This window comes from Melanotaenia boesemani, chromosome 16, assembly GCF_017639745.1.
Source record: "Melanotaenia boesemani isolate fMelBoe1 chromosome 16, fMelBoe1.pri, whole genome shotgun sequence".
NCBI classification, from domain to species: Eukaryota; Metazoa; Chordata; class Actinopteri; order Atheriniformes; family Melanotaeniidae; genus Melanotaenia; species Melanotaenia boesemani.
In genome coordinates, this window is record NC_055697.1 from 28,959,482 (window position 1) to 28,972,320 (window position 12,839).

The window sequence follows — 12,839 nt, forward strand, 5'->3', positions numbered from 1 at the left end:
TCCAAAGAAGAGCTTTGAATAGTCCTTGAGAAGCCTGGAAAAATATTCCTGAAGATTACTTAAAGAAATTACAAGAAAGCTTGCTTATGAGGTTTCCTGTGTGGACTTTCAAGTTTTCAAATCCCTTATTTACAATTAAGCGTGGTTCATAAATTATTGCACATGTTCAACTTTCCTGGCATTTATAAAGGAAAATGTGGGCTGGTTCAAGACTTCTGCACATTACCTAAAAACATTTTTCCTACTTGATCTCATATTAAACGGCCACTTTAGATGTTTAAATATAAAGGTGATGTACATAAATCATAAAAAAGGGTTCTCTTACTTGGGTCTGACAGTATGGAGTCTGTCTTGGGCAGAAACTGGTCACAGCGGATTCCTTGGTAGCCCTCTCGACACCTGGTGAAGAAAAAGTGAGAAAAATATTTCTTGAGCGAAGCAGATTTTCTGTTTACACCAACACATTGCACAAGTTGCACATATACTCCCTCCTTTTCATGCTTTAGGAGAAACCCAGCTAAAAACAAAACTCTGAGCACTAGAAAGGCGCTTTCACAGAAGTTAAGTAAAGTAAGCCAACATGAATAAATGAACAGGAAAGCAATATTTAGGAGTGGAAACCAGTATTACAGTAGGAAAAGCACTTTCTTTCTTGGACAAGAGTTCTTTTTTTCAGTCAAAAATCACAGTGGAAAACCTATTTTTCTATCCATTAATAAATAGCTTCTAACCTTTCAGTGCTTCATAAGTTTTTGGTCAGAAGTTCAGAAGTTCTTAACAGAAAACACCAGAATAAAAATGCAGACCCCCTACCAAAAAAAAGCAAGTCAGAAGAACTGCATTTAGTTATATGTGAACTCCTCAGAGACCTTAAATGTGCTAAGAAAGAGTCCACTTCTTTCACTAAGCTCTTTGAAGTTTGCCAAATTAACTGAAGACACATTCCAAGGCTTCTGAGTAGTTCTCAGACTCAAAAATGTTAAATTTGAGTGGCATATTAGGCATCAGGCAGTGATCATCAAGCAGTTAATGAATTCTGAAATGTTCCCAGTCTGCCCTTCAAACGATGTTCCAGGAAAAAGGCAATGTGTTGCGAGGATGTGTTTTTAATTAATGTCGCCTCAATAAATATCTCCTTATCAGCACATGGAAGTCTAAGTGTGTCATACCGAGCACAAAAATAGAAGACAGGTATTCTGTGTGTGTTTATTTGCACAGTAAAGCCTGATTGGACCCCTCAGTTTGTTTGGGTATCAATCTTTGCCTCTGGCCATTTGTACCTTGCTTGCCGCTCTGCTTTTCTCTATTCCTCCAGAGGAAACTAAAGTCTCATATATGTAAATAACTCAAACTTCAGTTAGAGTGGCAGCTTGAAAAACCATTTTAAATTGGATTCCACTACGACTCAAATATATCACAAAGTCACTCAGTCAGTCATTTAATTAGCCTTAATTTCTACTTCTAACCAAACTGCATCACAATCTCTCCAGTTTAAGCTCATGTATTTGTTCCATGGACATTTCTCGGCTCAATCGACATGTGGTCTGATGAGTTCATAGTAGTGCAAAAACACATAATATAGTAATCCTTGGTCATGGAGAAAGAGAATATCTATGTTCACTCTGACAAAACACAGGAGTTGCATATAAAATTACAAAAACACATGACATGACAATTCAGATATTTTGCACCGTGCAGATTGAAAACCGCAACCCTTTTGTTTTTCCATCTATGGTGAATGATTTTCAATCAAATGAGCGACAGCTGGCGGGGGAATTTGCAGAATTTGTGTGAGCTGGTAAACGTGCACAGATCATCTTTACTTTCAGAAACAAATGGGTAAAATATGTTGGGGCTTAAGCTGATAAGAGCCACTGTGATGGTGAAGCAGAGTTTAAACAAAACAACTGTATAAGATAAGAATTATGCTGCTTGTCAACTCCCTCATATATTCAGTAGATGTATAGTCTATCAAACGTGATTTGGTTCTTCAAAAACGTGTTAAGCAGCTGTGATAGTTTGAATTTGAAAGTTGACTGTATATAAACAGTATGCAATAATTAGATAGCATTCTTCATTATATTTAAAAAATGTTAGATATAAGATTTGAACAAACAAGCACACACACAAACACACACAGATGGACAGAAAGAAATGGGTCACATGATCTGTGGTCAGATGAGCACAGTTGAAACACACTCATATAAATGAAATTTGACTTTTGAGTTTCATTGCCTTAGTTCTAATAAACTTTGCGGCTCTGGTAGAGTGGGTCGTTCAATGATCGGAAGGTTGGCGGTTCAATTCCCGCTCCCCCTGTCAATCTGCCATGCCCTTGACACTTCATCCTCCTTGCCTCCAGTGTCAGCATCGCAGGTGTATGAACGGGGACGAATGTTCGGTGGTGGTTGGCGAGGCTGTCGGGGTGTATCGGCTTCCACGTTTCCATCACTCTGCCCCAGGGCAGCTGTGGCTACACATGTAGCTTACCATCAAGAAGTATAAATGAGGACTGGATGAATAATGGATAAAATGTGAAGCACTTTGGGTGCCTTGAAAAGAGCTATATAAATCGAATCTATTATTTTTATTAAGCTAACAATCAACTGTGAGGTCTGCAGTGCTTCTAATCGTTGAGCTCTACTGGCACTGCTGTTATAAAACCCAGAGTGCTGGCTGATGTTAGCTTACCACAGACAGCAGCCAGCATTATATTTACAAGACAACACATTATATTTTTCATGTAAGAACCTCTGCTAAAGTAAACTGAATTTTCTTTTGAAGCTACTTCTAGTCACATTTATCACATCACTTCACCTTGCTGATGGATGGTAATGATATTCACCATGCTGCAGAGGAGGCTTATAAAAATCTCATCATTTGTCAGGGTGTCAGTAGAGTCAACTTTAGAATAAGTTTGTTGATCTCAACTTTTAGTTATGAGAAGTGTGATGTCAGATATGTGTTGTGTGGGAGCACGAGAACAACAGCAGCTGATTTAGTCATGTTGATGCCCCAAGGCAAACACAGCCACGGGAACCTCTACTTCCCTTATTTTTCACCTTTTTTAAAGCCTTATTAATCTATTACATATTTCTAGTTTAATCCTTTCAGTAGTCTTCATTCAGCCAGATTTAAACGACTTGTTAGAGTGACCATGAAATGCAAGATTAAGTTCTGCCAGATGGGCCCAATTGCAATTAATTCTCAAAATGTCTTCTGAGCAGTTTTTCTTAAGAATTAAAAAATTTTCTATAACAGATCAGTTCTGTTAACTTTTATGCTGTCTCGAGTGGAAAGATAATTTAAATTATTGAGCTATACAATTAATTTAGTCCTCCATTATTTATTTGGTTGTAAAAATGCACCCTTTTGTTTTTTCAAGTTTATCTTTCTTTATTTTGGTTAGGTATACACAGTCAAATGTAACCACATCAATTACATACCATTCAAAAACCAAAAAAAGAAAACTAGGCTGAAGCTCAAAACTTATGCTAGTATCCTAGATGGCCCTGCAACATACTACTTTTAAACTTAAATTATTTAATTTATTTTTATTTAAATAAACACACTTTGTAGTGACCCACAAATCATTTTTGTCACACAATCATCATGTAATCATTGATTATTTTCATTTTTAAGCTCTTTTTAAACAAAATCAGAGTTAGACAATTTCAGCTTAGTACTTAGTCCATTCCATAACTTGACCCCCCAAAAAGAGACACATCTTTTTCTACATTTGTCCTTACATTACAAATCTTAAACATAAATAGTCCTCTCAAATTAATATTTCCTTCTTTCAGTTTAAAAAATAATTTAATGCTACTTGGAACTCTATTATTCAGTACTCGAAAGACAGTTTTCATCATTTTTGAAAATACAATATCCACAAATTTTAAGACATTACAATGTATAAAAAGTTTATTAGTTGATTTATAATAGCCCGTTTTATTTATTATCCCAATAGTTTTTTTTCTGAAGTTTTATAACTGGTTCTAAATTTGTTTTAAAAATTTTTTCCCATATTTGAACACAATATGACATGTAAGTAATTATAAGTGAATTGTATAATACAACTAGGCAGTGGTAGCCTAGTTGTTTTAAAATTTAAATTTTATTATTATTATTATTATTATTATTGACATTGAATTGAACTGGTCTTCTGCACTACTAGACAGAGCTCTATGTTTTTATGGTTTGTCATGAAAGCAGCTCCACTAGCATCTTCAGTACACCAGTTAAACATTTTAGTCCATATGCTTTTAGAAAAACACATACTTATCAAGCAAAAAGTGAAGATACAATCTGTGCAGTAAGTTGAATGGAGGTTTACTGGGGTCATCGATAAGAAATATGAACCACAGTATGAACCTGACTAAAAGGGGCTTACATAAAACCTGGACTAAGCACATGGAGGCCAAGCAGGGCTTGAATTTAATGAGTTGGTTTAGATATAAATGAGAGGTGATATATAAACTGGAATAAATAAAACCAAGCAAGATGAAGGTTGCTCCAGCTGAAATTTTTTTGATGACACAAGTATGTCCTGAAAGGATTCAGTTTCCCAATCTGATGCTTTAACTCTGGATTAAGCTCTAAAAAGTCGACAGGTCACTAACAGCATAGATGGACTTTTTATGAGCTAAATGTGTCTTCTCTATGACCTATACTAAATAAGCCTTGATATGAGCCAAACTTTGTCACAGCAAGTGAAAGGATGGCAGGCAATAAAAAAAAATAGAGACTTAAAGTGTCTGTGTGTCTCTCTCTCATTAAAGGAAACTGTGGAAGTCACAGAGATCATGCAGCAGTACTTCACAAAAAAAAAAAACAAAAAAAAACAAAACGCTCAGTTGCAAAGACATCTTTGTTGTTGTGTAGCCATAAGCACCACCAAACTGAAGTAAAACTTTTTTTCTTTCCTTTGTCTAGAACTATACAATATAACAAGTATTTGTATTTAAGAAACTCTGTTCATATGGTATGGTATTCCTAGAAGAGATAAAAACACATCACTGCTGCTTCACAAAGTTCAGAGGAGTGAATCTGATTATAAGTGAGAGACTTTTGGGGGGTATGGATGAGTTGCATCCCTACTAATTAGCACCACAGTCATTAATTAAAAGAAAATAGGAAAAGAAAGCAAGTGTAAGCACAGGTTAAATGTGGGCTTCTCAAATGTAGCAATGTAGCACAGTAGGATAAATATAGCCATGTTGTCTGCAGGATGACAAGTTTCTGCTAAGGAAGGTGTGACAACACATCCATGTGTTAATTAAGACACACACACGTGTGTCAGATTGTGTATAGGTTAAGTGCACATTAAATTTGAGAATCTGAGAAGTTCCCACGTGTTTGGGAAGACATCATTTCTGTCTAGACTTAATTATTATCACAAATTATGATTATTTCATGGATTTGAACCCAAATAACATGCAGCCCTAATTTATATGTTCCAAGTTGACACACAGAAAAACTCAACAATGATTTTTCTAAACACAGTTTCAACTCAAAGTTTTGCATTATTTACTGTTGGGCCACAGCTACATGATCCTTGTTGGGAACAATGCCATGTCAAGGGACACATCACCGTGGCAACCTAGAAAATGAAGAAGACGGAGGTAGCGATGGACCTTCTAACATGAAGTAAAAATGTTCAAAGAGCATATTTTAGCCGTCTCATAGATAAACATGAAATTATCACAGTTTCTTTATACTCAAGATGTGGTGGAGGCACATTTATTACATATGTGAAATGAGAAACTGTTCTATGTGGCCTGTAAAGGAGTAGCTCACACATGCCTACCACGATGTTATCCAAAGGTGCTGTTACCACAGCTTCTGGTAAAGGGCGGAGATTTATTTACTCACAGAGGAAGTTATGTTGACAGTTTCCAGGTTACATCAGTCTGACTAAACTATATTTCCTAACTATCTATTTTCTTTGGAAACAGTAGTGTGGTGTTTAGCAATGATACTTCAAAAGAAGTGCCGTGGTTGAAACCTTGGCTGTGGTCTTTTCTGCATGTATGTATGAGTTTTCAGGTATTCTGACTTCCTCAAGTATGTTTTGTTGACTTCTGTCTCTAAATTCTCCCTTGGAGTGAACATGGCTGTTTGTCTCTTAGTGTTTGGTCCAGGGATAGACAGTCAATCTGTTCTGGGTTTACCCTGCCTCTTGCCAAAGTAGCAAAACAGGCTCCAGTGAACCTTCATTGCAAGACAATGAATGCATTTTTCTTTCATTTGTGTGCCTTAATCTCACAAAGTTTTAACACAGCTTAATTAAAATCAACTCAAAACAAAACTTGCGATACCCTAAAAATCACTTAATCTTATATATATATATATATATATATATATATATATATATATATCACTGCATGTTTTTGTAGAGTAAATCTTTATACAGAAAAAACTGCCTGATTTATTTCTACCACTTGGTTTGTTATCCTGTTATTGTTTAAAAGTTTGACCATTCAGCTATTGTTACTATATCATTAAGTGCCATCGCAAATATTTGTTAAAAACATTGTTTCTTATTATTTTCGTCCAAAGCAAAATAAAGAAGTAAACCTTTACAGCTTTTTATGCACACTTGTGTTTTGTCAATTTTTTACCGTTAACTAATAAACGAAAAAACCCTGGTCTTTCAGTCTTGAAATAAAAGAGCTAAAATGAGCATAAAGGAAACCTCAAGTGATAAAAGACAAATGCGTCTTTTCTTTTGTTGATTGTCATAACAAACCATAGGCATGCAGTAAAATCCTGTAGAGCAGCAGAGCTTGAAGTATCTGTCCAATCCAGAGAGGCCGAAAAGTGTCAAATGAAGATAGATCTTCTCCTCTGGGAATCTGATCGTTATAGTACTGTTTCTGGGGTGCAATACAGGCCACAATCTTTGTGTCAACTGATTCGCCCTGCAGATACAAAAGACACGATACAAATGAAACAATAAGATGACTGGCTGAGTCAAGCATCAAATGAAACACTAGGAATTCTAGTAAGTGCCTCTCCTTGGCAGGGTGGCCATTTAGAACAGTTTAATAGAGTACAACACTGCAGTGGTGAGAGCCTCAGTGCTTTATTGCAAAAAAAAAAAAAAAAGAAAAAAAAGAAAAGAAAAATAAAAATGCCACAGTGCAATGGTCAAACTGTGACAGGTTGGTCCAATGTTCTTCACACTGTGAACCATTTTCCCTGCAGGAAATTCACTTTTGAGCAACTTCCAGTGAACTGAGCAACGAATAGCAGAAACTAGCTGAAGAGAAGTTTTCTTCCAGTTTTGACTGGAGCTTTACCATCAGCTTCACATGCATTTATGGGTTAGGAAGTAAACCTTTACAGCCAGCAGGAGGAAATCAGTCAACCAATCAAAGAAAATCATTAGAAACTTTCTTTATACCTTCATTATTTTTTTATTTTTGAACAGAACAAAGCAAGACAAAATAGTTAAGTCTAGGCTCATGAAACAAGAGTAACAGATATCCTTTAGGAAGATTTACAAGGAAGACAAGCCATGAAAATAATATCGTTTGATGTATCTAATGAAATTCAAAATGTCTGCTGGGCTTTAATAGCAACTTTCTGCTTGGTTTGTTTAATCAGACCTGCTGACAACCAAATACAATTGACAATCCACACTTCAGAGGAAGCCTGAGATGATTACTTTTTTAGTTTAATGACATTATGTATCGCTCACCCATATGTGTTTCCATTTATTCTCTCCTTTCTTGGCAATACAAAAAAAAAAAAAAAAAAAATTGAGATGAAAATCTAGCTTCGCAGGGTATCAAGGGAAGTCTTTTTGCTCATTTTCCAGACAAGGTGATTGAAATGCATCTGGGCCGCCATGTCTCAGCCTGGCAGTTTATGAGAAGCAGGCGGAGTGTGACACTGTGTGTGCATCGTACGTGTTGTGCATGTATATTTATGCACATATGTGTGTGTATGTTTGTATTTCACTTATGCTCTCTTGGATGTGTTGGTTAACATGCATATTCATGTGTTTGGTTTTGTGTTTGAGTAATGGGAGACCAGTGTTTTACAGGGTGTCTGCAACTGTTTAATATTTCCACGCCTAAATTAAAAAAACAAAAACATTTATAGAGTAATTGCATTACTTCATATTAAGAAAAGGGGTAAATTTGCCTTAATGTGAATTTATAAAGTATCTAAAAGAATTTCTTTTAAGTGCATTGACATGATAAAGAGAGATACATCCATCAGGAAGAAAAGTGAGAAAGCTCTTTTGGTATATCAGTCCTCATGTAATGAGCCTGACTGGAAATCATAACATTTATGTACATGGTAACAGGTGTGTTTCTCTGCTGCACTGAGTTTCAGCTGATTTTCCAAAAGTATTTGTTTTTCTTTGTTCCCAAGAGGAAATGTTCTCATAAACCTAGAAACAAGGCAGCTTTTAGGACAAGTTTAAACTATTTGGCATTGCAGTTCTTTTACACATTTCTTTGTTATGTTTAGTATATTTATTGTGATCTGAGTCTGTTTCATTTGGAGTCAGATGGTATGGATGTTATCCAATGAAGTAACATCATTTGGTGTTGGCTTCTTTGTACCGCTATTGATTTAGTAAAGCTCATCTGCTTATTAAAAAAATAAAAATAATAAAAACTTTGCCTAACTTCCTGTTTTATTGGCACTCAGGCATTGCTTTTGGCATACTACCTTGTTTGGCTTTGAATTCTGTTTTCTGACGTGCCACACACCTAATTTATGTTGGTCATCTCCTCCTTTTGCACATGCTCTGACTTGTTTTCTTTCTCAACTTTTCTGCATTTTATTAGTGTTTATGCTTATTTGTTTTCATGTCACATTGGTTTTTTTCTGTTATTAAACTCTAATTCTATAGTTATTTATTGCTTGCCTTATGTGACCTGTAATTTAGTCTTTTATAAGATCAAATACTGAAAATATGTCTATTCTGATGTCCCTTCTTATTTCTCAGCACCTCACCCTTCCTTTGATATACAAACTCCTTGCTGCATGCCTGTATCTACAATCAAGAAGCTGCCTGTTAACCACTGCAAACTGTATCTGCATCAATGCAGCAGCATGTACAGCCCATTGTCTAGTAGAACAAGACCCTGAGGTGCCGGAACTCCTTCAGATCTCTTTAAAGATCTATAAAGTTGAGAGACTTTAGTTTTAATCTTAGTCAAATGTACATGAATTTACCTTAGAGCTACATGGAAGCTAAGAACCATAGTGTCACTGCACTATATTTAATTATCCACTAAATAATCTGTTAATTATCTTCTGTATAGCTGGCAAAAATGTGCTGTGGCATATAAAAAAAAATTAGGGGCCATTTAAAGGACATGAAACACCTGGAATCTGAATATAAATATTTCATGCAGATATCTATGGTGTTTAAATAGCTGTACCCTAAAGCATAAAACACATTTGTTAAGAATAAATGCCTTCATAAGATCGTAGGAAGTGTGGAGATCGTGCCAAACAAAGAGAAATTATTGGACACCAGCTTATAAGAGAGTTTGCCTGCTGGACAGAACATTGGGAATGAAAAGGTAGTTCAGACCAGTTCAGACTTTCACAGCAAAGTAAGACTGTCTTGTCTTGTTTCCTGACTGTACAACATGTGGAGTTGATGGAGTATAATGTCTTTTAAATCTCTGTTTTTATACAGTGTAAAAAAGGGTACCTAAGTCCAGTCTTTAAGAAATAGAATCCTGCAACTTTTAGATGCATCCCTTCTCCAACAAACCTGAATCAAATGGTTGAATTTTCTCATCTGCACGTCATTCAGCTCTGCAGAGGCCTGGGAATGATCATTCGTTTGAGTCAGGTGTGTTGGAAAAGGAACACATCTAAAAGTTGCAGATGGTGCTTGAGGACTGGACTTATTCCCCTAGTATAGAACCAATGGAATTACATGACCCCTCAAAGGTGAATACTTCTCTAATTTAAGTTGTACTTGCAGCAAATTCTTCCTCTTTCTTGTTCTACCTTAACTTGCAGAGTAAAAAGAAGCTTTTAGATCACAAGGTTAATTTTCATTGCTAAATTAAATTGCCACAAGTGATAAAAGATCAATTATGAGGTCACCACAAACCCCCAAATTTATTTCAGGATTAAACTTTTTTTAGGTCTTATTTGATAAATTTAGAAATGTGTTGAGGTGCAAATGTGGTCTTATCTTATTACGGTTTAATTTCCACCAAATGGCCTCTACAGGATGATGCAATTAGTTTTTTAAATGAGCTAGTAATATTTAAGTTAAAGAACATGTTCTTTTTGCAGGGAATTTTGAAAGTGACTCAAACTGGATGTAAAAGCTCTGAAGTTCTCTGAGCTTCCATCAGCAGCAGGTGCTGACCTAAATCTTAATGTCTGAATAATAAAGAATCTTAACAGGTATAAAATTAGGAAATAACCCCCCAGAATATGTCCCATTTATGATGCTTGTCCTAAATATATGATACATTCCTAAGCTCCCAAAGTAGAAATGCAAAGTTGCATTGAAGTTAACAGCATTGTACAACAACCCCCTCCCCACCATCCCCATTTTTCATGTACTCCTTTCATTTACATTAATTCAACTTTAGGACTATAGAATCTATTCTACTATTTGTATGTCAACATTCATATGACTTAAATAAGATTATTTTTAATAACTTGATTTAAATTAAATTCTATTCACTAAATATTCTATGAAAACCAATGTTAGATTTTGCAATAAAGACACATAAAACATTGAGCATATGTGCCCACTTGCGCTGATGAAAGCATCAGCAGTGATGCATGATTGAATATCTCCTCCAAGGACATGTAGATGAACAAGTAAGAGATTGAACCAATAACTGTACCATTGCTTAGTTTTCTGAGCCTTGGCTACAATAGAGGGCTGCAGAGGTGGAGTTTTTTTACTCAAAAGGTAATCCTGGAGGATTTTTTTACCACAACATAATATTTTCCTCAGCAGCCATGTCTATGCTCTTTCTCTGATTTGCTATGCCACAGGAATAAAAACACAACAGGTTATATAAATGTACTCGAGGGACAGCAAGAACATGTCCTCCCTGCACACTTCAGCTTTGGAGCTTTCCCTCCAGTTCAGGAGAAGTACAGACCTCATCTATCTTACAGAGCCATCTTGATAGGTTCTAGAAATGCCATTAATGGTGTGATAACACATAAATACAAACCTTTATCTTTTTCATCCTGCTTTAAATCTTTGTCACCCTCTTTTTGACTTTTCCTCTTTATAAATATTAACACTTGCTCAGACCACTTATCTTTGTGCATAGTAATTGCCTTTGATTAGATATCAGATGGTTTGCTCATTCTTTCAACAGATTCAGGGAAAAATCTCTGTACTGTATCTTAATGTTAAAGGAGGTGCTGAAACGTAGATCAGTTAGGCTGCTGTAGTTGTTATCTCTGCCTGGGAAAAGCAACAGGTTTTATCTACAGTTTTTCATCATACTGTGTGCCGCATGCATACCAATTATATTTTAAATTAAATATCCATAAGGATGATGTGTGCCAGTCTTTTGAATGTTTGATGTGGAGGTACTTCTTTGTTGTGCACAGAGCTCTGAGCTCCATCAATGCAGCACCTTCGGGATGTAATGAAATGTTGATTACAAGCAGTACAGGTAAAGTAGACCTCACTATTGTTTCTGCAGCTAAAAGTGGAGACTCTCATGTGCCTGAATAAAAGAAATGGGGACTTTTTCTCTTAAGAACCAAGAGAAATTGAGTAATTTCTGCAACTCGGTGCCGAATTGAATTATGTCATGTTATTGTGTCTGTATATTTGAAACCATACTGTGTGCAAAGTTGGAACAAATAAAAACACACCAGGATCATCAAGACTGCTTCAGAAAAGTTTGTTACCAAAGACATTAACAAGCTCACAACATAAAACCCCCACAAAGATAGTATGTTTACTTCAACTTTGTAAAAACTATAAATTCTTTGACTTTTCCTCTCGATTTGAGATAATGAGTGTTTCTACTGTCAGTTTCATTTATTTTCTGCCTGAGATGCTGCAGTGCCCCATAGCAGGATGAGACAAAGAAACTATAAACTTGGTTAAATGAAGAACCACAGGGGTGGCAATTTTATCGCAACCTAATTTCAGAAAATACACCAAAACACCCAAATGCCAGAGGGGATTTATGCAGGAGAGCGTGCAGTTTGTGTTGAGGAACAATGTCTCATGAAAGCTTTGACCTTTGGACAAAAATTAAGCAGCCAAAAAGTCTGTCAGGGTAATCAAATGATTAAACTCGACCCATTTGCCTCCTGTGCCGGATGATTTTGAGTCCCCTCAGAAATACTTTCTTACTGTCAAAGTGTCACTTCCATGCTCCTGATCCTGTTAACGGGCACATCCAGGAAGGAATTTGGCATGGACAACTCTCCACAAAGGAATCTCAAGTTTTAACCTTCTCAAAAGTGCTGGACACGTCCTCTCCCTAATGTTGATGCATGAAAAATTCAATTTTACCGCTGGAACAATGTGTAAGTGCTCATGCAAAGCAGCTCAAAAGAAAGCAGATAGTTCATTAGTTGAGGATATATGTGTGGAGATGAGTAGCTATACCAGGGGTAGGCAAGTTCGGGCCTAAAAGTTTTACATGCTTCCCTGTTTGATTCAAAATGAATGAGTCACCAAGCAGAACTTGATGAGCTGTTTAATCAAGTTAATTTGAAAGAGGTGTGCTGGAGCAGGGAGACATCTAAAATCTGAACTTGCCTACCCCTTAGCTATACCATAAATACAATACAACTACAATGGTGGTAATCAGAAAAGTTGCCAAACATAAATTTTTTTTTAGGTGTGAATG

General features: G+C 36.0%; 1 protein-coding gene across 2 annotated transcripts in view; it reads right to left on the reverse strand.

The window, feature by feature from the left end:
- Positions 1-12,839, reverse strand: part of LOC121655536 (pro-neuregulin-3, membrane-bound isoform) — a 435,746-nt gene that overhangs the window by 92,548 nt on the left and 330,359 nt on the right. For both annotated transcript variants that reach the window (XM_042010269.1, XM_042010268.1), the window contains exon 3: positions 326-399. In XM_042010269.1, coding sequence (XP_041866203.1) covers positions 326-399 — 74 coding nt within the window. The remainder of the gene's footprint in view (positions 1-325; positions 400-12,839) is intronic.